The sequence below is a fragment of the Fundulus heteroclitus genome, unplaced genomic scaffold, assembly GCF_011125445.2.
Source record: "Fundulus heteroclitus isolate FHET01 unplaced genomic scaffold, MU-UCD_Fhet_4.1 scaffold_42, whole genome shotgun sequence".
Taxonomy (NCBI): Eukaryota; Metazoa; Chordata; class Actinopteri; order Cyprinodontiformes; family Fundulidae; genus Fundulus; species Fundulus heteroclitus.
The window spans coordinates 963,900-986,138 of NW_023396835.1; the positions used below are offsets into that span (position 1 = coordinate 963,900).

The 22,239-nt window shown below is 43.2% G+C and overlaps 1 protein-coding gene across 2 annotated transcripts in view; it reads left to right on the plus strand.

Annotated features, from left to right (window-relative positions):
* The first annotated feature begins 969 nt into the window (after positions 1–969).
* Positions 970–22,239, plus strand: part of kcnq3 (potassium voltage-gated channel, KQT-like subfamily, member 3) — a 95,036-nt gene continuing 73,766 nt past the window's right edge. The window contains exons 1-2 of one of the 2 annotated variants that reach the window (XM_012852639.3): positions 970–1,065; positions 1,435–1,875. In XM_012852639.3, coding sequence (XP_012708093.2) covers positions 1,556–1,875 — 320 coding nt within the window. In that variant the 5' untranslated portion in view covers positions 970–1,065; positions 1,435–1,555. Of the gene's footprint in view, positions 1,066–1,434; positions 1,876–22,239 lie in introns of those variants that run through there. The other variant, XM_036131310.1, reaches the window with a different exon arrangement.

Genomic DNA, 22,239 nt, shown 5'->3' on the forward strand with positions numbered 1-22,239 from the left:
CGACGGGGGCCAGTGCCACTGTTATGGCCCCTGTACTAAAGACATGACATTAAATACACTTCTTACGATGATATATGCTAACAAAGATATCGTAACTGATTGGTTTCTTGGACCAATTGTATCTTTTACCTTTCCAGTTTTACTCTAACATTAAATTAAGCTGTTTCACGTTTAGCTTGAGCCATACTGAGACCAGGGGTCTGCAACCTGCAGTCCCAGAGCCACTTTGGCTCTTTGGCTCATTTAATATATTAAACGATGAAATATTGACCTGTTTAGCTTTCTTTCACAATCTTTGACTCTCACCCCTCACCCCCTTGCTAAATTTGCTGTAGAACCGCCACTGGTGCCAAGTACTGGCGAGCTGCACCAGGAGAATGAGCCAATGGTTCGTTATGGCGTTTGCTGGCAGACTGACCTGAATTTGTGCTGATTTCAGGTCATTTTGAAAGCAAACTGGATGAAAACAGATGTAAACTCATGCATAATGGTTGGCAGAAAAAGGCTTAATCACGTCAAACTGAAAGCCTTTTACAATCTGATGGTAACTGTTTTAAGAAACATTTCCTTCACAGCGGGGCAGACCAGTTTTCAGACTCGCTGGTTTCATCTTTTCTGTGACTTCTCCAGTTTTTTCCCATGAAACCAACCAGCTTCATCTTTCTCAGCCATCACGTCTCCTCAGAGAAAAGCCCCCCACGCGTGTTTACATCAGAGAGAGCGCGCGCACGTGGACGTGACAATGCGTGGCGAGTCGTCGAGAGCGCGCATCCTCACATCTGCTTCTTCCTCCTCTTTTTTTTTTTTTTTTTTCACAGCCGTGAACGCGTCAAGGTGTGCGCGGCGTTCCTTTCGCGGGCGCACGCACGTCACGTCGTTGCCGGTGCTGATGAAGGCTGGCTCGCCACCTCATCTTCTTCAGTTTCAGCATCGAGCTCCTTCAGGCAGCATCTCCGCTCTGCATCCCCCGGTCTCCACCCTCCTCCTCCTCCTCCTCGGTTCCTCTGCAGGTGGATGGAGGCTGGCAGCCCCGGAGACGCGCACCATGGACGGACGCGGCAGCTGGTAGGACTCGCTGTTTCGCTCTGGTCGCTCTGTGCTGGGGGAGGGAATGGGTGGAGGAGGCTGCACGGAAACCGTAATTATTGTTTAATAATTTCAGGGTTTGGACACACGGAACAGATTAATATGCATGTTGCTGAGATGCGGTGAGTTTATTAGTTTGTGGTGATCTATCGCAGCTCCTCCGACAGTCAGGGCGTGTTTTACGCACAGCTCGGATCTGATTCCCGCTGGCGGCAGATGCCGATGCTTTCTGAAATCGCTGCCTCTCTCTCTCCTCCTCCTCCTCCTCCTCCATCGATCCTCCATCGCTCCGTGTTTTCTGGTCCTGCTCTCTCTCTCATCATTCCTCCATCCCTCTGCCCCCCCCAGGCCCACCGCTGAGGACCTCCCCGCTCCCTGGAGAACTGATGCCGGAACGACCCGCGGCTGAACCCTGGGTGTCTGGTCCGGATCATGGCATGCTGGCCACACCGGCCCTCTCGCACTGACCATGGGGCTCCGGTCCAGGACCGTCGCTAGCGGCTCCGAGGAGCAGAAGAAGACCTCCGGCGCTGCCGCTGCTCCTTCTGGAGACCTGCTGGACCAAAGCGGAGGGGCGGGAGCGGACAAGGATGGGGCTCTGCTGCTTATGGGCCGGGAGGACTTCAAGCGGGGCGCTCAGGGCATCACCATCGGGCTGCTGGCCAAAACCCCCCTGAGCTACACCCGGCCCGTGAAGAGGAATAACATCCGCAGGAGGAAGATCCAGAACCTGATCTATGACGCGCTGGAGAGGCCGAGGGGCTGGGCGCTGCTCTACCACGCGTTCGTGTGAGTACCAGCTGCAGGTCTCTGCAACATGTGCGCTGGCGGAATCCAGTTAGGCTCTAACCCGATACTGGGAATGAATAGCTGCTTACGCAACCGCGCAGCTTGCAGGTGTTTGCTGAACATTTCTCTGCTCTGCTGGTGTGAAGTGAAGCTGCGCGTCCTGAGGAGGACTCCTGTGGGTTCTGTGAAACTTCTGAGCCGCTTTAAAAGCAACAAATGACATAATCTGAGCTGCAGCTGGTGCGCAACCAGTCCGGGTTGGTTCCAGGGGTGGGTGGTCCTGATCAGGCTGGATGCTGGATGCAGTGGCCCCGGCCTCTGATCAGGGGTTTTTTTGGGCTTAAAAGTCAAAGATAAGGATGGAGGCAGGGCGGCAGGATGCCAATAAAACCTGAAAGTAGGATGTTGTTGTTGAATGTCTCCATGCTGGTGTTTTAAGTCACTCTGGCTCCTCTGTGCCGCCTTGGGCTTCAGCATCTGACTAAGATCTGCATCGTTTGGGCTCCAAAGAGCCGTAGAGCCCATCTGACTGATCGGCCTGCAGAGTTTGAACGCATGGAGCTTAAAATATTAAAATCTGGCAAAAACTGCAGTCAAGCAGATATTTTGCTAATTCACAGATTGCAGTAAAAGACTTGATGTGTTTATATGAATCTACTCTTTAAGAAAGTCCTCAAACACTTTGTTTCCTTTAACAGGGAAATGTTTGTCTTACGACGCTGAACCTAAACTTTTTGCGATGAGATACAGAGACGTGCTAAAGTATTCACACCCCTTCAAGTAATTCATATTTAGTGACGTGACAAACTTAGATGTGTTAATTTTGTGATAAAACGTCTCAAAGTGCTGCCTTATAGTGAGGTAGAAGAAAAATCATGGATGGTTTTCAACGTAAACAAAAAAAAAAAACTTAAATCTGAAAAATAAATTAGTATTTTTTTCTCTGATACCCTAAAATCAACCCCCAGCTGTACTGAGAAGTCACTTAATAAGTACATTTTTATTATTAATCCTTTATTTATACAGGTTAGTCCCTTGAGACTGAGTGTCTGGATTTACAACAGCATAAGGTTTAAAATTTCATGACAAAAGCTACAAATGTGTAAATATAACAAGTAGAATTCGCTACAGAGCCTACCTCCAGTCCCGTATGTGACGTAATAATAATAATAATAATAATAATAATAATAATAGTCTAACGGCGGCTGATTGTTGGAGAACGTTAGAGAACACGGACGAAAGAACCCAGCAGACCTGAGCTATAGTCTGGTCTGTGGCATAAAATCCCAACAGCGTCCACGGCGGTGGTGGATTTTAGCTGAACGACCACGTTCATAAAGCGCTGTGTCTGAGTACAAAGACTCGTTTATGACCATGAATTGATGAATTTCTATGGGTCCACGCCGACTGAACAGGTAGAGGAAGCTGTAGAATCTCAGGTTTGGTTGAAAATGAATGCAGCATAACCGTGATGGATGAATCTACAGGGCTGCTTCCTGCAGGTATGGACGGTCTCTGTCAGGTAGCTTTTTGGGTCGGTGCTGAGTCAGCGGTTCATCCCGGCACCTGATGCCTGCATGGCTGACTGGACCGTCTGAAGCAGTCAGTGATTAATGTTCTGTTCCTCGGCGCTGTTGGCCGTTGTTGGACTGGGTTCTGGGCTCTTGAACGCGGCGGGGAAAAGCACTTATTGTAGCCATTAGGTCCTGTTTTTTATTGTTTGTTTAATTCAAAGTTGTTGTCTGTGACTCACAGAGGTGCAAACTCATCGAAGCTCAGAGTGTTCAGCTGAATTTCAGGTGAATTTCCTATCAAAACTGTAAATTCACTGCGTCGTTGACATTTGATCCTGGAAAAAAAAGGCAAAAATGTTTCAGTTTAGCTTTACCAAAAAGCAGTTTGGTCCACTAATTATTCAAAAACATGAATTTATTTAATTTTCTCAATCTTCAATTCAATTCAATTCAACTCAATTTTATTTATATAGCGCCAAATCATGAAACATGTCATCTCGAGGCACTTTACAAAGTCAAGTTCAATCATATTATACAGATTGGGTCAGATTATGCAGATTGGTCAAAAATGTCCTATATAAGGAAACCAGTTGATTGCATCAAAGTCCCGACAAGCAGCATTCACTCCTGGGGAACCGTAGAGCCACAGGGAGAGTCATCTGCATTGTACATGGCTTTGCTGCAATCCCTCATACTGAGCAAGCATGAAGCGACAGTGGGAAGAAAAACCACCCATTAACGGGAAGGAAAAACCTCCAGCAGAACCAGGCTCAGTATGAACGGTCATCTGCCTCGACCGACTGGGGTTACAGAAGACAGAACAGAGACACAACAAGAGAAACAAAAAAGCACAGAAGCACACATTGATCTAGTAATCTGTTCTACATTAGATGGTAGTAGCGGGTGAGCCGTCTTCTCTGGATGATGTCACAGTTAACAGAACGCCAGACCAGGTGTACCTACTATGATACTATCTTACAGGTCGTATAACAGCCGGGTTTCATTTTCCGGTCATTTCTCTGCGGCTGTTTTGGGTCTTTGGTGGAAATGGGTTCATGGTTCAGTTCCTCTCCACTGAAAAGATTAACGGTGAATTATAAAAAAAAACTAATCTACCTCTTTTCATCTTTTTGGGTCTCTTTATCTTTTGCTCTTCGGGTTTTTTTACCCTGATGGATGATTTTGCTCCTACCAGAGGGTTAAAGAAGCCCTCTGGTCTCGTTGTCATGACTGCTCATTTCTTTGCTGCGGGTAACCTTGAATAGAAACGTGGCGCATGTGTTGTTGTCATGTTGCCTTCTGCCTGCTCACCGAGGCGTGCAGCCGCCGGTTTCTCCTCCTGCCTGCTGCCGGGTCCTCATCAAAGTGACCCCATGTGTCGGTTCTGCTGTGAAATCCTCTGGTCTCCACAGGGTGCACCAAACGCACGGCTCCGTTTTCCCTCCCTCTGTGATTTAATCGCCAGCGTGTGGGTTTTTTTACGCTGTGAGGAAAAAAAATCATAAAAATGCATCCAGATATACCCGATTTACTGAAGTTATTCACAGAATATGTTTCCCGCGTGGCACATCGAGGCGTAAGGAGGCGTGACTCAGAAGGCTGAAGGTGTTTGCACCTTCTGTCCTGCTGGGATTCCTGCACCATCTGCACCATCGCTGCAGATCTGCTTTATTGGGGAATACTCTGGTGGGCGGCGATGTCGTCTGGAAGTGTCTCCAGCTTCAGCACAAGACCTACGTTTACATTTATAATGTTGAAACTAAGAGTAGAAGAACCTGCAGGTCCCCAAAGAAAGGATCCAACCAACGCTGACCCCTCACCCGCTATTCACTTAAATAGATTCACTTCTAGATCGTCTCCCCAGAGTTAGATTATCGAACGTGACGTAGGGCTGGGCGATAAATCGATTTAATCGATTAATTCCAATTTACAATTCTTTAAGATTTCATTTTTGGAAAATCTGGATTTTATTTTGCCAATACACTCATTGGGTTTCCGTGAAGAGAACAGCATGTGATGCTGAATATATGTTTAGGCAAATGTATTGTCAAAATATTGTTAAGTGGAAACTTTTTTTTACCATAATACGAGGTACTTCATTTACTTATTTACTTTTTTTTTTAACTTAGTTTGAAGTTCACAAGTGCAGTGAAGCCTGTTCTTAGCTCAATGTGTAATACCACTAGCAGCAAATGTTTTGTTATATTTTCATTGTTTATAATGGCACGGCTGCCATCTTGTTTTACAAGCATGTTTCACAGCTTGTTTTTACAGGGTGCTTGCGCAAGTCTTGAAAGTCTTAATAAGTATGGAATTTTGAAACACTGTTTTCCAGACCTTGAAAAGTCTTGAATTTTGTGTGAAAGTCTTAATAAAGTATGGGGTAGAATTTTACAGTATGCTCAAAGGCATTGTGAAATGAGAAATAGGAAGGTAGGCTATAAAACTATAATTTTACTAACTGGTCACGTACTGTATTAGCCTAATGGAATCAAACACTTGTTTGATGTGAAATTCATGTACTTGTGATTTTCATGTTTTGAAACGTTTTCATCAGTAAAAGCATAATTTACTGTGAATAATGCATTTGTTCATTGAATACTAGCCTATAAAAATAAACATTTCTAATAAACAGTTTGTACAATCTCAACCAATGAAGTAGGCACACAAGTATACAAGTACATAAAGTTAAGGTCTTGGGGAAAAAAAATATCAGTTTTAAAAAAGTCTGGAAAAAGTCTGGAATTTTAATTTGGAAAAAGAGCAAGCACCCTGTTTTAGTTGCACTTTGAATTCAGGTCAACTCCCTGATGAAATGCTTGACATAAAAGCAAGGTTTTAAAATAATTTCCTAAATTTCTTTTTATGAAACAAAAAGGAGGAAAAAATCGATTAATCGGATTTGGTATGATAAAATCGGAGATTTATTTTTTTAATCCATATCGCCCTTCCCTAATGTAACGGCCACCTCGTTCTTTAAGTAACGGTTTAGGGTCATGTTGAAGGTTTTCCTCCTCAGCTGAAGGCAGAAAAACGATCTAAAGCTTCTGAAGGGACGGTGAATAAAGAGTCGTTTCATCTTCTCAGCTGTGGAAGGTGTTCTAGTGCAGAACGGAGGATGTGGCCTCAGGTTCCATCCTCCCAGCACCTTCTCTGCAGACACGCCCCCCCCCCCCCCCCCCACGGCGGGTTTTACGGTAATTAACACCTCGGGACACGAGAACGAGACCAAAAGGTTTGAACCGTCAAGCAACAACGGCACCAACATGGAGCACCATGTTCAGAACCAAAGGAGCCCTTTTTTTGGGTGAGAGGCAAAACGTCTCTGAGGAACAAAGGAAGTCCCGTTGCCTTCCAGTGGAGGAATTGGACCCCTGCATCAGCTTTTAGCTTTAATGTCATGTTTTCCACCTGAATCAGTGACGTCTGAACGGCCCGGTGGTTCCAGCGGGTCAATGCTTGTTGGACCGGTTCCTCTGTGAACATCTGCCAGGTCCTTTTCCAAACGCTCACAATTTTTATTCATTGCTGCTCCAGATCCGGTTCTTTGTTATATTTTATGTCCTCTGGATGCCAAAAAACGTAACCGCTTATTTTTGTTAGCTTGTCAAATGGGAACAAAGAGCCTTAATTCCTCTGTCACTTGCTGGTTTTTATCTTTATCATCCGAAGTGAACGCTGGTTCTGCACCGTTTTCTTTACAATCTTTGACAGCTTTAAGTTGTTTTTTTGTCAGTATCTTGCAAAATGACAATTTTTCTTACATTTATTAAATTTTGAAGAATTGTCTTGAGCTTAAATATTGAAGACTTTATATTAATTTGTAGAACCACACATTTAGAGCTGCTGTCATGATGTGTGATGATGGGCTTTAGTGTGCAGATCTACTCTTGTTGTGCGTTGAGGCTTAATTTTTCTGCCACTTCACCTCCAGAATAGTCTAATGGTGCAAAAACGTATCAAAAATGTGGTTTCTGCTGCCTGAGCTGCTGGACTGAACACCATTCATCGAAATGTACATAGATGACATGCATTAAGTCGCATTCAGAAATTTTAGGGGAAATTGTAAGACTTCGATGTACAGAATTAAATTAAAATTTATTTGCAAAGCGAAACAAATCAGGGAAATGCAAACGATTTATCCCATATACTCAGCCAGGAGCATAATGAAATAATCGGTTTGATCAAAAGTGTGACTGACAGGCATTGTTACAGCATCTGCGGCTTTAAACTGCTGCTCACTGGATGACTTGCTCAAGGGCACTTCAGTGGCTCATTTTTGACAGCAGGAGAAAACATTACTCACGCTCTGCACCCACAGATTATGATGCACACGCAGCACTTCAACATGACTTGTATGAAAACCGAGAGGGAAGTGGGATGCGGATTAAAGCGGAGAAACGGTTCAGCGAGCTGCGATAAGGAAACGCAGAAACATGAAGAGGTGGACAGAGAGAGAGAGAGCAGATATTTCTCACTCTGGTTTGTTTGGCACTGAAAGTCTGATAAAGGGGAGATAAAAATAGCTCATGACCCAAATACAACCAAACATTCTGCAGTTTTCTGTGTTTTTAGATGATCAGGATGCTGAAACCCAATCATCTAGTCTGTAAATCACCGTAACAAGCGTAGCTTTCACCATGCTAACGTTAGCGTTAGCATGCTAACAACAATTTGACTTTGGGCGACTCCCGTTCTGCTTTGGTTCCACTTTGCTCTTAATAAAGACCGTTTTAAATGTAAATATACTGTGTTTGTGCACAGTTTAAGCAAGGAAGACAAGGTTAAATTGGTGCAATATGCATGTAGTCGGTCTAACACTTGTGTTAGCCTGGAAACATTAGCTTTAGCCCCCTACCATTAGCCAAAGCATTAGCTTTAGTATTCTAGGGTTAGTTTTGTAGTTTGCAAAGGTTGGACAAGGTTAGATTTGTGCAATAAGCATTTTATTGATCTGGGCTGTCTTGACTGAGTGTTCCTACGATGGACAGCCTGGGGGGAAGAAACTGTTTCTGTGCAAACAGTCTTCTGTGTTGCCGACGTGGACGTTCACGTCTAGACAACTTGTGTGCAGGATGTGTGGGATCAGCAGAAACGTTAGATGGTTTTCTTCTTGAATTCAGGGGATCTCCAACTGCATAAAGTGAGAAGAGGACCTATCTGAAAGGTTCAGAATGCCGTCTTTAACATGCATCAAACCAGGTCACAATACAAGATGAAGATCTGAATGAAATCTACTTTAATCAAAAATTGAGGCACAATTGTTGGTTGTTTTGTAAGAAATAAGAAATAATGAAATATCCTTGATAGAAACATAACTATATGAGAAGTCAAGAAATATGAAGTGTGCAGCAACGACAGCCCAATAAATGAATATATATAATTTCATGGCAGGTTATTAGCAGGTCAAGTATAAAAAGTTACATTTTATTCTCCTGTTCATCTAATGCATCCAATTAAAAACATTTTTACTATGTAAACACATCAACTATCACAATGTTAGTTTGATAAAAATCTAGTAATGTTTCGACATGTACTGTGTGCTTTGATGCAGAAAACGTTATAAAGTAGCCAAAAGGGAACTTAGATATCTGAAATCAGACTAAAAACCAGTCCAAGCGTCAATGATCCAAAGTTTAATTCTATAAATGGTTCAAAATTAGATCTGAATCCAGGTCTTAGACCTGGTTCTGGCCCAGATTGAATGAACTGAGCTGCTCTGTGTGTAAAGCGGAGCTTCTCTTTTCTGTAGATATAAATCTGTGACCGTCTGCACAGGTACGGCTTCTGTTCAGCAGCTGGCCTCGGTTCCTCTACATCCGCCCGGTGCCAAACCAGCCGCAGGAGGCGGAGCGGTGAGGGGTATTTCAGGTCAGAGTCTGGTACCCAAATACCGGTTTCCATGGCAACGCAGAGACGAGAGCGCTCCGAATCGGCTCGGGTCGGGCGGAGCGAGCGCGCGGGAAAAAGCCGAGGGAGCGGCGGGGAGAGACGGCAGATCTGGGCCGTCAGCAGTTCTGGTGGCAGATCGCTGCTGATCTCTGGCCTCCTGCAGACGTCCAGACACCAGGCTGACAGCAGAGCCGCTTCCCAGAACGAAGCCCCGCATAAATAAATCACCCCCCCACCCCAATGCTGCTTCCTTACTCACAAAAGATGCATCAGCAGTCCAGATTGTCCAGATAAAGCGAAACCATAGATTCAGTCTTTGACAGTGCAGTGCGTGTGTATAATGTAACGCTGCCTGTGACATGGATTAAAAAAAGCAATCTTTAGCTGAACATGTTAAAAAAAAATTTTAATTTCCGTGAGCACAAACTTTTTCCTGTTTGGGATCATCGTTCTGTTCATAACCCGGTTCTGGCCGAACTGTTTTACCTCAGATTATGAGGGGAGATCGTAGTCCATTCATGGCTGCCAGATGCCCTCCACCACCATGTTGGTATGAGGCGCTGGTGCCGATGCGCTGTTTGTTTGCTCTGCTCTGCGTTTTGATCAAACATCCGTCATTAACCTGTAGAAGGCATTCATCCAGAACTCGTTTCATTCAGAAACAGCTCTGCAAACTCCAGTTGTAACTGCTTTGTCTTAATCTAGCTGTTAACGAGCTCTGCTCTGTTTCTCATTTCTCTGAACACTGCAGACTCTGACTGCGTGTCTAAAGTGTTGGTTATCTGTGAATGAGCTTTCTCTCTGTGGAACGATGGAGCCTTAGATGGTTTAGAACCCGCAACCCTTCCAGGAACGGTCAGCAGCGGTTGCTCTAAGGTCCCGGCTGATGGCACTGATGTAGTTTGTAGTTTTTTTGGCGCTCTGTGCTAATGAACGCAGTGAGCAGGATTATCAGGGAGCATCGGGGATCTGCGTGATCTCGTTAAGCGGCAGAAACCACCGTCAGCTCCAGCCACGATGCAGGCGGAGACTTTTTACTGAACAACTTTAATATTCAGATTGAGTAAATGCTGATTTAGGGGAAGGACTTTAAACTCGTTGTAAGCTGAAAGTGTTCTTTCCCTGCATCAGCTGGTTCTTTAATATTTGAAGAGTTTGAGGCAGAAGTTGCAGAAAAAGTGGATTTTCCTCTGAAAACACGTTTAGAAATCTGGACGTTTGTCCTGATAAGAAGAACGTGGAAGCTGCTGATCTCTGGGAAGCTTTAGTCTGACAGTGAGATTTGTCCAAATGAGAGTTATTTGATGCTTTGACGAGTTAAACACTGACTCAGTTTATCCTTGTTTTAGGTCCTTTTTTCTGATTTATTAGGACTTTGCATATTTACCATTATGTGTTTTTTTCTGAGCATCGTAGAGCATTGATTAAAGAGCAGCTCTTTCCACAGCATTGAGCCACGCAGCTCACTCTGAATTTAATGAGTTACTCACCTGAAATAAAAGCTGAAGGCCAACATCACTGACTCTGGAGAACATACCTGCAGCATCCAGTCAGCCCAAAACGCATGCTGCCTTCAGGTACGGCTGGGACACCATGCTGTCTGAAGCTCAAAGCAATTCCTAAGGGATTTAAACGTCTTTATCCAGAAACTCGGCCACAGTCTTATCCAGACATCCTCAACAACCACATTGCTGTAACAATGCCTGTCAGTTCCTTTTTTAGGTTTTAGCACATAATTTAATCAAATTACCTTCAGAACGCAACAAACCAGGATTTTAAAACCTGAAAAACCGTTAAACAAGTAAATATTACCACATTTACTCTGATGATGTCCCAATCTTGGGTTTTAACATCTGAAATAGATTTTAAAAGCCTTCATTTCCACGGTTTTATCTTAGCATGTAATATTTATACATCAGAACATCTAAGTTTTGCTCTGCTGTCGCCTGCTGCTGGAAAAGTTCTGGTTTTTGGTCCGATCCGCTCAGATTACGGCGCATCCTGACCCAAACCTCAACTCTCTAACCTGTGCAGCTCTGAATTCTTAGTTTAATGTCTTTTTTCTCTTCTATCTGTCTGCCTGTGATCTCACGCCTTTATAAATGTCATACATGCATATATATATATTAGGGCTGGGCAACGATTAAAATATTTAATCGCGATTAATCGCACTGATTAATCGCGATTAATCGCGATTAATCGCATTGTATTTACAAACTCCAAGAATGAATTCAAAAGTAGTGTAAAGAGCACTTTTATTTTAATGTTCTGCTGCCATATGAACAAAAGTGTTGTAACATTTGTAGCACTTATCAGTAACACATATTTAGTGTAAAGCTCAACTTAAACATGTAAAACAAAAAATAGCAATAATAATAAATTAAAGCTTATTGCCACTGACAGGGAATTCTCTTTATGGGGAAAAAATCTACCAAAAACAGGCAATTTCTGAGGTAACAGCAGGGAGCAGCATTACCATTTTATGTTCAATACCAAAGTTTAACTTGGCAGTGGTTACAACTAACTTGTTTCTGTCATATTCGTTGCTGGAAGAACTTTAAACTGAAATGCTTGCTAACTCGATATGCTTGCGTTTATTTGACGTTGACACGCGGTTTTTTGTTGTTGCTTTCTCGCGCGCATATAGTGAATGGCAGGGAAAAACAGGCAAAAATACATGGATACTTTGAAACGAGAAGCGACTTCACCGACGGCGTCTAAGCAGACCCCCCCCGCTCCGCTCCGCACAAAAGTTGTTCCGGCCGCCAACTCACCGCCTCGCCTCGCCTCGCCTAAGCTCGCTCGCGGTACCTGCGGGAAACACCGCCTTCCGCATGTCGGCTTTGTTTTTTTCCGGCCAGCACCTTTCTTCCTCTTTGAATCTGAGGCTGGGCTGACAGCGAGGTTATTGGCGCATTATCGCCACTTACTGTTCTGATTCAAACCCCTACGCCGCAGCAACAGACCTTTACAAAATAAAAGCATCTGAGCAACATGCGTTAATGCGCGTTAAAGAAAATATCGCCGTTAATAGTCTAATGAGTTAACGCGAAATTAACGCGTTAACTTGCCCAGCCCTAATATATATATATATATATATATATATATATATATATATATAGTATATATATATGTATATAGAGTATATATATATGTATATATATATATATATATATATATATGTATATATAGTATATATATATGTATATATATATATGTATATATATATGTATATATATATATATGTCTCTATATATATGTATATATATATATATATATCTATCTATATGTCTCTCTATATCTATATATATATATATGTATATATATATATATATATATATATATATATATATATATATATATATATATATATATATATATACAAATAAATATGTAAACTGTTAGACTTACAGAACATGAGAAAATAACTTCACCTGTTGGAAAACAATGAAAGGATGAAGGGATTTCTGCACCAAAGAATAAAGAAATTATACATTTTAAGGGAGTTCCTGGTAAAAAAGCTGCAGATAAGGCTGTGTAAAGACCCTGGTATATCCACTTTAGTCAAAGTTTGTCCATTTGCGTCAAAAGAGCCAAAGTTACATTATTAATATTTATTTTGATTTATTTAACTTTAAATTAAATAAAAGCAGCGGATTTTAAAGACGTTCTTTTGAGTCTGAACGATGTAAAAAAGAATCTGGATGTTGTGACAAATGAAAGCTATTTGACATGAACCAAACCGCTCTGAGGCAGAATTTCTCCCGTTAAGGCGCCACAGCGTCTCTATTTCCTGCAGGAAACCCAGATCCAGTGGTTCTGGTCCTGACCCAGAATCCAGGCTGACGGTGGATGACCTGTTTATGTTTACCAGCTGTGGATCGGGTTCACTAATGGACTCTGTGGTTTGGCCTAATCACATCCGTCCTCCTCAAACATCTCTCCGCTGGGAGAGCCGCCGCGTCGGCACGACCCAAACCCGCCGTCAGGGAAACGTCTCGGTCGGTGCGACACGTTTAAAACCAATAAATTCTATATTTTGTCTCTTATAGCTGAACATCCGCTCAGAGAATGCAGGTGCTGGTCACAGAATGAGAATATCATGAAAAAGTAGATTTATTTTTTACAGTAATTCCACTCAAAAAGTGAAACTTGTATATTATATTAATTCATTAGAGCCAGACTCAAATTGCTCAAAGTGTTTATTTCTTTTAATATTGATGATTATAACTAACAGCAAATGAAATAAAAGGATTTTAGGTAAGCAGAAAATTATGAACATGAAAAGTCTGAGTATGAAATAGGGCTGGACGATATAGAAAAAAAAGCGTATCGATAAAATAGAAATCATATTGATTGATATTGATAATTATCAACAAATTGAATACATATTTTAAGTGCAGCCCTGACCATTTTATGCTGTTGCTTAGCAACCTTTTTTTTTAGATACAGACACACAAACACTGAATTCAAACTCAACCTTTTGTTGAACCAACTTTTTACCAAAACTGCAAGTTTTTAAAAAAGTCAAACGAACACCTGCTCTCTGAACTCTTTGAAGGGGGCGGAGCTTGATGACAGAGCGTTCCTGGGTCTGCGTTGTGATTGGTTGGGAGAATGCAATGACTTCAATATTAACCTACATGATAGGCTAGAATGCAAGAGGAAGGAAAACTGTTATTCTGTTGAACTTTTTATTGACCCTGTTTTTCTATCATCGATATACGTCTATCGATCGATATATATTGTTATTGAATTATCATCAAGCCCTAGCATGAAAAGTCTGAGCATGTGCAGCACTTCTCCTTTTCCCTGGATTCCTGCAGCCATGCAGCGTGGCATGGAGTCCATCAGTCTGCTCAGGTGTTATTAGAGCTCAGGTTGCTCTGATTGTGGTCTTCAGCTCTTCTGCATCGTTAGGTCTGGTCTATCACATCTTCCTCGTGTAACAGGTTTAATTTGTTATGATTCCACTTGTCATTATTTTTCATTCGGCTCACTATATTATGGGGAAACAGCGCCCTCTATTGGTGGTCGGCTACGATAAGAGCAGTGTCTACAGCTACCTCGTTGCCATTATATGCAAGACGGGCACGAGGTGAGTTCTTCGCTGTTAGCACAGTGGTAAAGTATGATGTATTATGAGCCATTGTCAATTGTATGATCCCTGGCGGGATGTATTTATGGCAAATGAGGTACTACATGCATTTTATTATCGTTATAACACTGTGCTACACTGTGTTTGGAAATAACAGCTAGTTTGATGCTAATTGCTAATGCTGTTCCTCGTAGAGGTGCTGTTGCTGCTGTGAAGAGCCTATATGTGACCAGTACATATCCTGTTCCACGCAGGTATTTGTTTTATTTTGCTGCCTTTCTTTTAAATATAAATGTATTATTGTGGCCATTATATGCAAGACGGGCACGAGAGGTGCTGTGACTGCTGTGAAGAGCCTATATGTGACCAGTACATATCCTGTTCCACGCAGATTAAACGCATCATCCCACATCTTCCGTCTCTTGGCCATCTTTAAAACACAACGCGGAGGTATTATACTAGGAAAACAAGACTACTTCTATCTGGACCGAGCTGAACGAACAGACGGCCAAGTTCAGTACGGTTACACTCGTCACAATAACCATATATTTTCTGTGGGGTTGAGGTCAGACGTGTTTGCTGTTTAACGTTCCTCTCCAGGGTGGACCATCCCTGTTGGTTTTACACTTTTTTTCTACCATCTTTTCCTTCGCCTCTATTAATGTGCTTGGCTCTCAGCTCTGTGTCCAAGCTGTTCATTAGTGGGATTACTGAAGTAAATCAGCCTTTTAATGATGTTCTAATTATATGAGCGGCACCTGTCGTCCCGGAGATGATTGGTTCCTTCCTGGGTTAGGCTTCTTTTTATCATCTCCTCAACTCTTTAGGCTGGCTGAGTGACTTTAGGGGCAACTTGAGGGAATGATTAGGTTTTATGTGAGGGTTCTGGGTTCTGGAGCTGCCTGCCATCGCAGGGAACTGAAATCCGGACACCGGTTCCAAACTTCCTGGTTTTCTGCTGCCGTTTCTTCATGTCCTGCTCTGATGGGAGGACGGTACTTCCTGCTGCAGAGAATCGTCCTCCACGATGTCTTAGGGTTACCGGCGGTTAGCGACATGAAGCCCGGGGTTTATTCCTGTAAACGCTGCAGTAAACGCTGCAGGCCTCAGCTCTGAGAATCGAGGCGGTGTTCATCTCTGGGTCCTGATCCGATATGAGCCGCTCGTTTCAGCGCCCCGACCTTTCCGGTCCACGCCGCCGGGGCTTCTGGGAGGTTTCCTCTGGGACTCGGCGTGTTTTATTCGCCCTCTCTGTGATTACACCAAACAGCAGAGGAAATTCAATTGTCCTGCTCTTATCAGTCCGTTCTACCCGGCCTCATTACCTTCCTCTCCGGTTCCCCGCTGAACCCAGACAGCCGTAATGTTCGTGGCGCCCTGAGGCTGCTTTCCTCAGGCTCAGCTCCGGTTCTGCAGAACCTCCGGCCAGTCAGAGTCTCTCGTCTGAGGCCCGGGATGTTGCACTGCAAAAACGGATCTAAAAAATACGTAAAATGTTCTTAAAATTAATGTTTTTGTCCTTGATTTGAGCAGGTAAATAAGATTATCTGCCATTAGAATGAGTATTTTGACCCCTAAAATAAGATAATTAGACATCCTGCACTTGAAATAAGATGATGGAGATGAATTGCTCCTATTTTAAGTGCAAAAATCTTATTCTATTGGCAAATCATCTTATTTACCTGCTCAAATCAAGGAAAATGCACAAATTTTAAGAACATTTTACTTATTTTTAGTTCCCTTTTTGCAGTGTAGAATTAATGATAGCTGGAAACTTTCTTTCATCTGCTGCTTATGTTCAAGTTAAGCTTTTGTTTTGGCTTTATTTCATGAATTACCCTCCAGTCCATCAGTAACAACCAGGTGCATTTGACCGACGTCCAGTTTTTTCCTCTATGTCTCTCCTAAAATACATAAAATATACCATATCGAAAAACATCTGTTGGAACAATCAATACACTACAAAAAGGGGACTAAAAGTGAGTAAAATGTTCTTGAAATTGGTGTATTTTTCTTTGATTTGAGCGGGTAAATAAGGTAACTTGCCAATGAAATTAGCTTTTTGCACTTAAAATAGGAACAGTTCACCTCCATCGTCTTATTTCGATTGCAGGATATCTAATTATCTTATTTTTGGGGTAAAAATACTAATTCCATTGGCAAATAATGTTATTTAGCTGCTCAAATCAATGACAAATACCCTCATTTCAAGACAATTTTACTTACTTTTAGTTCCCTTTTTGCAGTGTGAGGCTGCGGACACGTTTCTCTGTCAAGGAGAGGTTTTCTGCTGAAGCATCTAGAAAACCCGAAGCCTCGGAATTTTCCATACCCGTTGTGTATAAAGTAATCTTTTAAATTTACCATCATGTTTCCTGGGTTTCTGGACGTATTATTAACGTTTTGGTGCGGCCCAGCCCCCAGACTTGAATCTAGTAGAGAGTTTTTGGAGGGAGCTGAAGATTAGGGTGATGGGAAGGAGGCCTTCTGAACTCAGAGACTTGCTGCTCGTCCCTAAACTAAAGTTAGCAGATAAAGTGGAAACCTGCAGTTAAAGCAATAACAGGAAACTTTTCTTTGCTTCAATGCAAATAAAGATGTTTTCCATTGATTAAGAAGTGAATGGACAATAAATAAATAGTTTTTCATTGTTTTATGCTAAAGAGACGACCTGCATAATTTCCTGTCAGAAACAAACTTTGTGGTCGAATGAAAACCATTTTAAATTTATTAAGTTTATAAATAGTTACTTTTTTTCTTTTTGCATGGAATAACTTCTGTTATTATGTTTCTAAGTCCTGTTATTTCTGACCTCTGCTGATGTTTTTGGCTGTTTTTGATTCTTGTTCTGGTCATTTTGGACCCTTTGGAGCCTTTTTCCCTTCTTACTGTTGGACCATCCAGGATTAAAAAGGCACAAAGCTGCAGGTTGAGCCGCTCAGTAAGGAGTAACCGAGCATATTTAGTCTTTAAAGCTTCACTTTTGACATGACTGTATTTATCAAGGTTTGAAGTTCACTCTGCGGCATTATGTGGCATTTCAAAGATGATTTGTCTTTTTGTCCTAAATGCTCATGGCTGCAGCTGTTATCCGTATACCTGGATCGATGGGTGCAGTTGGAGCAGCCGGACCCTGAGGAGGATGCTCTTACTGGGAGGAGAAACCAGATCCTGCCTCTGGAAAGGGACCCTCTGCATAATCCTCCAAACCTCCCCACTTACTCTGCACATGTGTGTTTATGTGGGGGGGTTCACACGATCGGGGTGTGTGTGGAACCATTACCGGCTGTAATTTCAGTCACACCCAAATCTGCCATGTTGGGGATTTTCCGCCCACAGAATCACTCGGCTTCCAGCAACATGGTGGCAGAGACTCTGCCAAACATGCTGGTCTTCAGCCGGCTTGCTGTAAATCATTTGAGACATTTTATGGTTCATGCAGCAGTTATTTTGTCAGGTTTTAGTAAAATCACGTCACCATTTAGCATTTTTAATGCATTTCTGTTCATAATGAATATTGAGAAACATATTTAAGCTATTTTGAGTAATCCTGGTCAGAAACATTTTTCGTTATACTGGGTGAAATGGTCCTTCCATCCTTACAGTAGTCAATGTGTTATGCATTCAGAAATGGGAAGAAAAAAAAAATCCTTCTCTGTGGGAGCTGCAGGTCTGTAAAAACTGACCAATCCCTGCCGCGCAGATCGGACCGTTCGAAGGGCAGTGATTGGTCAGAGTTTTGTTCCTGCTGTCACCCCCCCCCCCCTCTGTCCCTCAAATCTTCATCGTATCTCCTTATTTACTGGTTGTCCAACATGCCATCATTCTGATGCGTTACACACGTAAACATTAGTGACCGTGCTCTTTCCTTCATAGTTTCTGCTTGCTGGCTGCGTATGCGCATTTCTAGTGTTTACGTACCTGGTTAGCTTAGCAACTAGCTTAGCGGTTAGCTTAGCAGTTAGCTTTGGTGTTAGCCGTTCATTGTAGCTTCACTGCGCTCACCGTAGACATGGCTGAGAGTCGCAAGAAGCAAACCTCTGTAGAAAGAAATAAGACCAGAGTGGATTTGGGTGGACTTGTCCATTTCTTACTTACATTTCTGAAAGAAATCGCCGACTCTACCTTTAAAGGTATACTATGCAACCGGGGTTGATTTTCCAGCGAGGCTCCCCCCAGAGGGCGAAAGTAAAAGTGCACTGTTGTAAAGATGCTCAGCTGTTCTGGTTTCTCCATCAAGCCAGGCGCGGTTGTTTTGAGCTTAGCAGACAGGCGAACGCAACGAAACGTGGAAAAAACCCGCAGTACAAACAATGACTAACACAGTGGAAGTATGAACATCAAGCTTCCCGCAGCGCTATCTTGGCAACGCAACCGCCTCGCCAAACTCACGCTACCGCCTCGCCAACATTAAAAAATAAATAAATAAATAAATAAACAAATAATAATAATAAAACTCGATATGCTTGCATGTTTATTTGATGTTAACACGCGGTTCTTTGTTGTTGCTTTTGCGCGTGCATATAGTGAATGGCAGGGCAAAAACACATGGAGTTCTCGCCGTAAAGCAAGACCGACTCTCGCGATGCACGAGACTTCTGAGCCTGTGAGTGCGGGCCGAGAGCTCTTGCAATTGCAAGTACGGTATTTCCCCCACAGACCACCAGGGCGGCCGAGAAAACCTTTGTTCCACCTGAAATGACTCATTTAATCATCCAAAACGGTATGGAACACATTAATTAACTGAAAAATGTTGCATAGTATGCCTTTAAGCGGTTCTCCCCTTTGGTGCGTTTTCGTTTTTATCCGTTATGTATATTTGTATCTATTAATTCCTTCCTGGTATTTTTAGCTCTACCTTTTTCAGCAGCGCTACATCAGATGTAATTACTGGTGTGGTGCTGTGTGTGTGTCGGGGCTCGGGCCACATCACAGGGTGGTGGGACCCTGCCTGGGGGCCAGAGGCTCTCCGATGTGTCGGGTCGACTGTCGGCTGCAGGGATAAACTGAGCTCCGGTGGGAGTCCCTCTCTCTCTGTTACTGGGGCTCACAGGGCGACGGCACGGTCTCCCACCCATGGTACACCTAAGTTCCTGCCACCGCTCGGAGGGGGATTTCTCCTCCTTGGTGCTGGTTCTGCTGCCGGGGGCTTCTCTGCTACCCTGTTGCTCTTCCTTGGCATCAGGCTCTTCTGTGGGGGTGCCCCAGGAGCTGAGACTTCCTGCACACCTGCATCCACCCCTGGAAACACAGGAAACACAATTAGTTCCTGCTATTCTGAATCTTCTGGTATTTTAACAGCTGTTTCTAAATTGGAGCCATTGAAACAGAAACAAACTCTCCAAGGAGAAAACCGTTCAGAGGGAAAAATTTTACCCAGTCCCCCTCGTTCATGCAAAAGCCAAAGAAAAGGTGTCCTCGCTGCATGGATGCGCTCTGCTGATGCCACAAATGAACCGCCGTGGTGAGGAGAACCTCAGACGGATTCCTGTGGCCGTCTTTGGCGTTCCAGTCTGATCTCAGGAGGCGTGAAGACGAACACCCGGTTACTAATCTGCGTTTCTGTCTGCCGGCTGCAGGGCTGCTGAGTCAGAGAGCTGCAGCTCTGTGGACACGTTCAGCCTGGAGTCATTTAACACTCTCTGTTTACATCCTCACCACAGATCAGTGTTATCTTGGAAAGTGCCAGAGCCTACGCGGCAGGGAGGCGGGCTGGTGCTGCAAAACATCTCTGAAGATTTTCCTGCCTTCTCCTGCTCGATGCCGATTCATCTGTAGTGAAATGAACACATTAGCCAATAAATTAGCTTTACAACAGTCTGTAATCCACATTCAGTTGCAGTTTGAGGTTCCGGGCCTCGGGGCGAGACCCAAATGAAGGTTTTATGGTTAGTTTGAGATAAAATCTGCAGGATTTGTTCCAGCGCTGCTGTGTCATGTTGAATATTAACCTGATTTGTGCTCATTTGGCTCCGAGACAACAGCGGTTCTGCTCAGGTCGGGCACCTGGCAGTAAAGAAATCTAACTTATTACCTCATTAAGTCAGTCTGGTGTCGCTCTGGATTAGATCATGGCGCTGTTTGAGAGTCTGGGATGGGAAGTGTCTCTCCACGGCTGGCCGGCGTTGGTTTGATCCAGTCGGAGCGCTCGCAGCTCCATCCCGGTATTAATGAGCTGCTGAGCGTGCTGCAGGGAAGGAAGCCGGCTCTGGCTGTGTGGGAGCTTCTGATACAGTCTGCGTGTTAACAATGAATTTGCACTTAATTATGTGGTGCAGCTGCTTTCTCCTGTAGCTCGGCTTGTGTGTGTTGGTGCACATTAGTGGAGTAATTCCCTAGTTGTGTTGGGTGGGGGTGAATGTGTCTGTATCCGCAGTTGTTAAACACACAAACATTTTTATTCTGATAAACACTGAACAAAAAAACAGTATAAAAGCTGCATTTGTTGTCCCTGGTGTCTTTTTAAGATGCATCTCAGCAGTGTAACGTGTTGCAATCTTGATTTAACGCTCTGAAAGCTTAAAAACGTCATAAACACACAGAAACAGAGACCAGTTGTGAGAGCAACATTAAATCATATCAGGTGAAAACATCATTATGTTGGTCAGCAGCTCTGAACAGGAGGGTTTACAGTCTGATTTAAAGGAACTCAGAGTTTCTGCTGATTTATAGTTTTATGGAAGTTTGTTCCAGATTTGTGGAGCATAGGAACTAAATGTTGCTTCTCCATGTTTGGTTCTGGTTCTACAGATTAGACCAGAACCAGAAGTTCTTAGTGGTCTGCAGGGTTGATGCAGCAACAACAGGTCTATATTGTATTTATGTGCTAAGCTGTTCAGTGATTTATATAAACTAACAGAAGGAATTTAAAGTCTGAGCTACAGGGAGCCAGTGGAGGGACTTTAGAACCGGGTCCATGTTCTATCTTCCTGGTTTTAGTCAGAACGTGAACAGCAGCATTCTGGATCAGCTGCAGTAGATTTTTATGGCAGAACTGTGAAAACACCGTTGCTGTGATTAATGTGACTAAAGATAAACATATGGAGGAGTTTCTCTCATTGGGACGTCAGTTCTTTAATTCTAGAAATGTTCTCCAGGTGGTAGAAGGTCCACTTTGTGACGTCTTTATGTTGCCTAGAAGGTTCAGGTCTGAGTCCATCACTACACCCAGATTTCAGGCCTGATCTCTAGTTTGTAGCTGTAATAACTGAAGCTGCTGCTGACTCTGGTTTGTTCCTCTTTAGGTCCAAAGAGAATAATTTTAGTTTTGTTTCTGTTCAGCTGGAGAACGTTGTGGCTCATCCATGCATTTATTGGTTCTAAGCATCCATTCAGGTCATGGATGGTTCATCATGATGTAGAGCTGAGCATCATCTGCATAGTTATGGTAACTAATCTTGTTTATTGTTATAATCTCAGCTAGTGGGAGCGTATACATATTGAATAGAAGGGGTCCCAGGATTAAACCTTGGTGAACCCCACATGTGACTTTTGTCCACTCAGATGAGAAGTTACCTGTTGACACAGAGAAGTCTTTGTTCTTTAGGTAGGTTTTGAACTTATAGGGTCCCACCTTGTCCACCCATTAAACCCAATCAGTCTCAACCCATCCAGCTTTGCAGCAGAATCAGACGCAAATAACCAAAACATATCCATACACCCTTCAATCCTTCCAAATCTATACATCCAACTCATCTTTACATCCATCCCAGTTGGTCTCCATCCCTCCCTCCCCTAAGCACTTGCTAATCTGACTTTAGATCTCTGAGATGAAGAGTAAAACATCTCCAGTGTAATAAGATCAGAAAAGATAGAACCTCTCACAATCACATGATTTCATCAGTTATTATGCAGATTTGT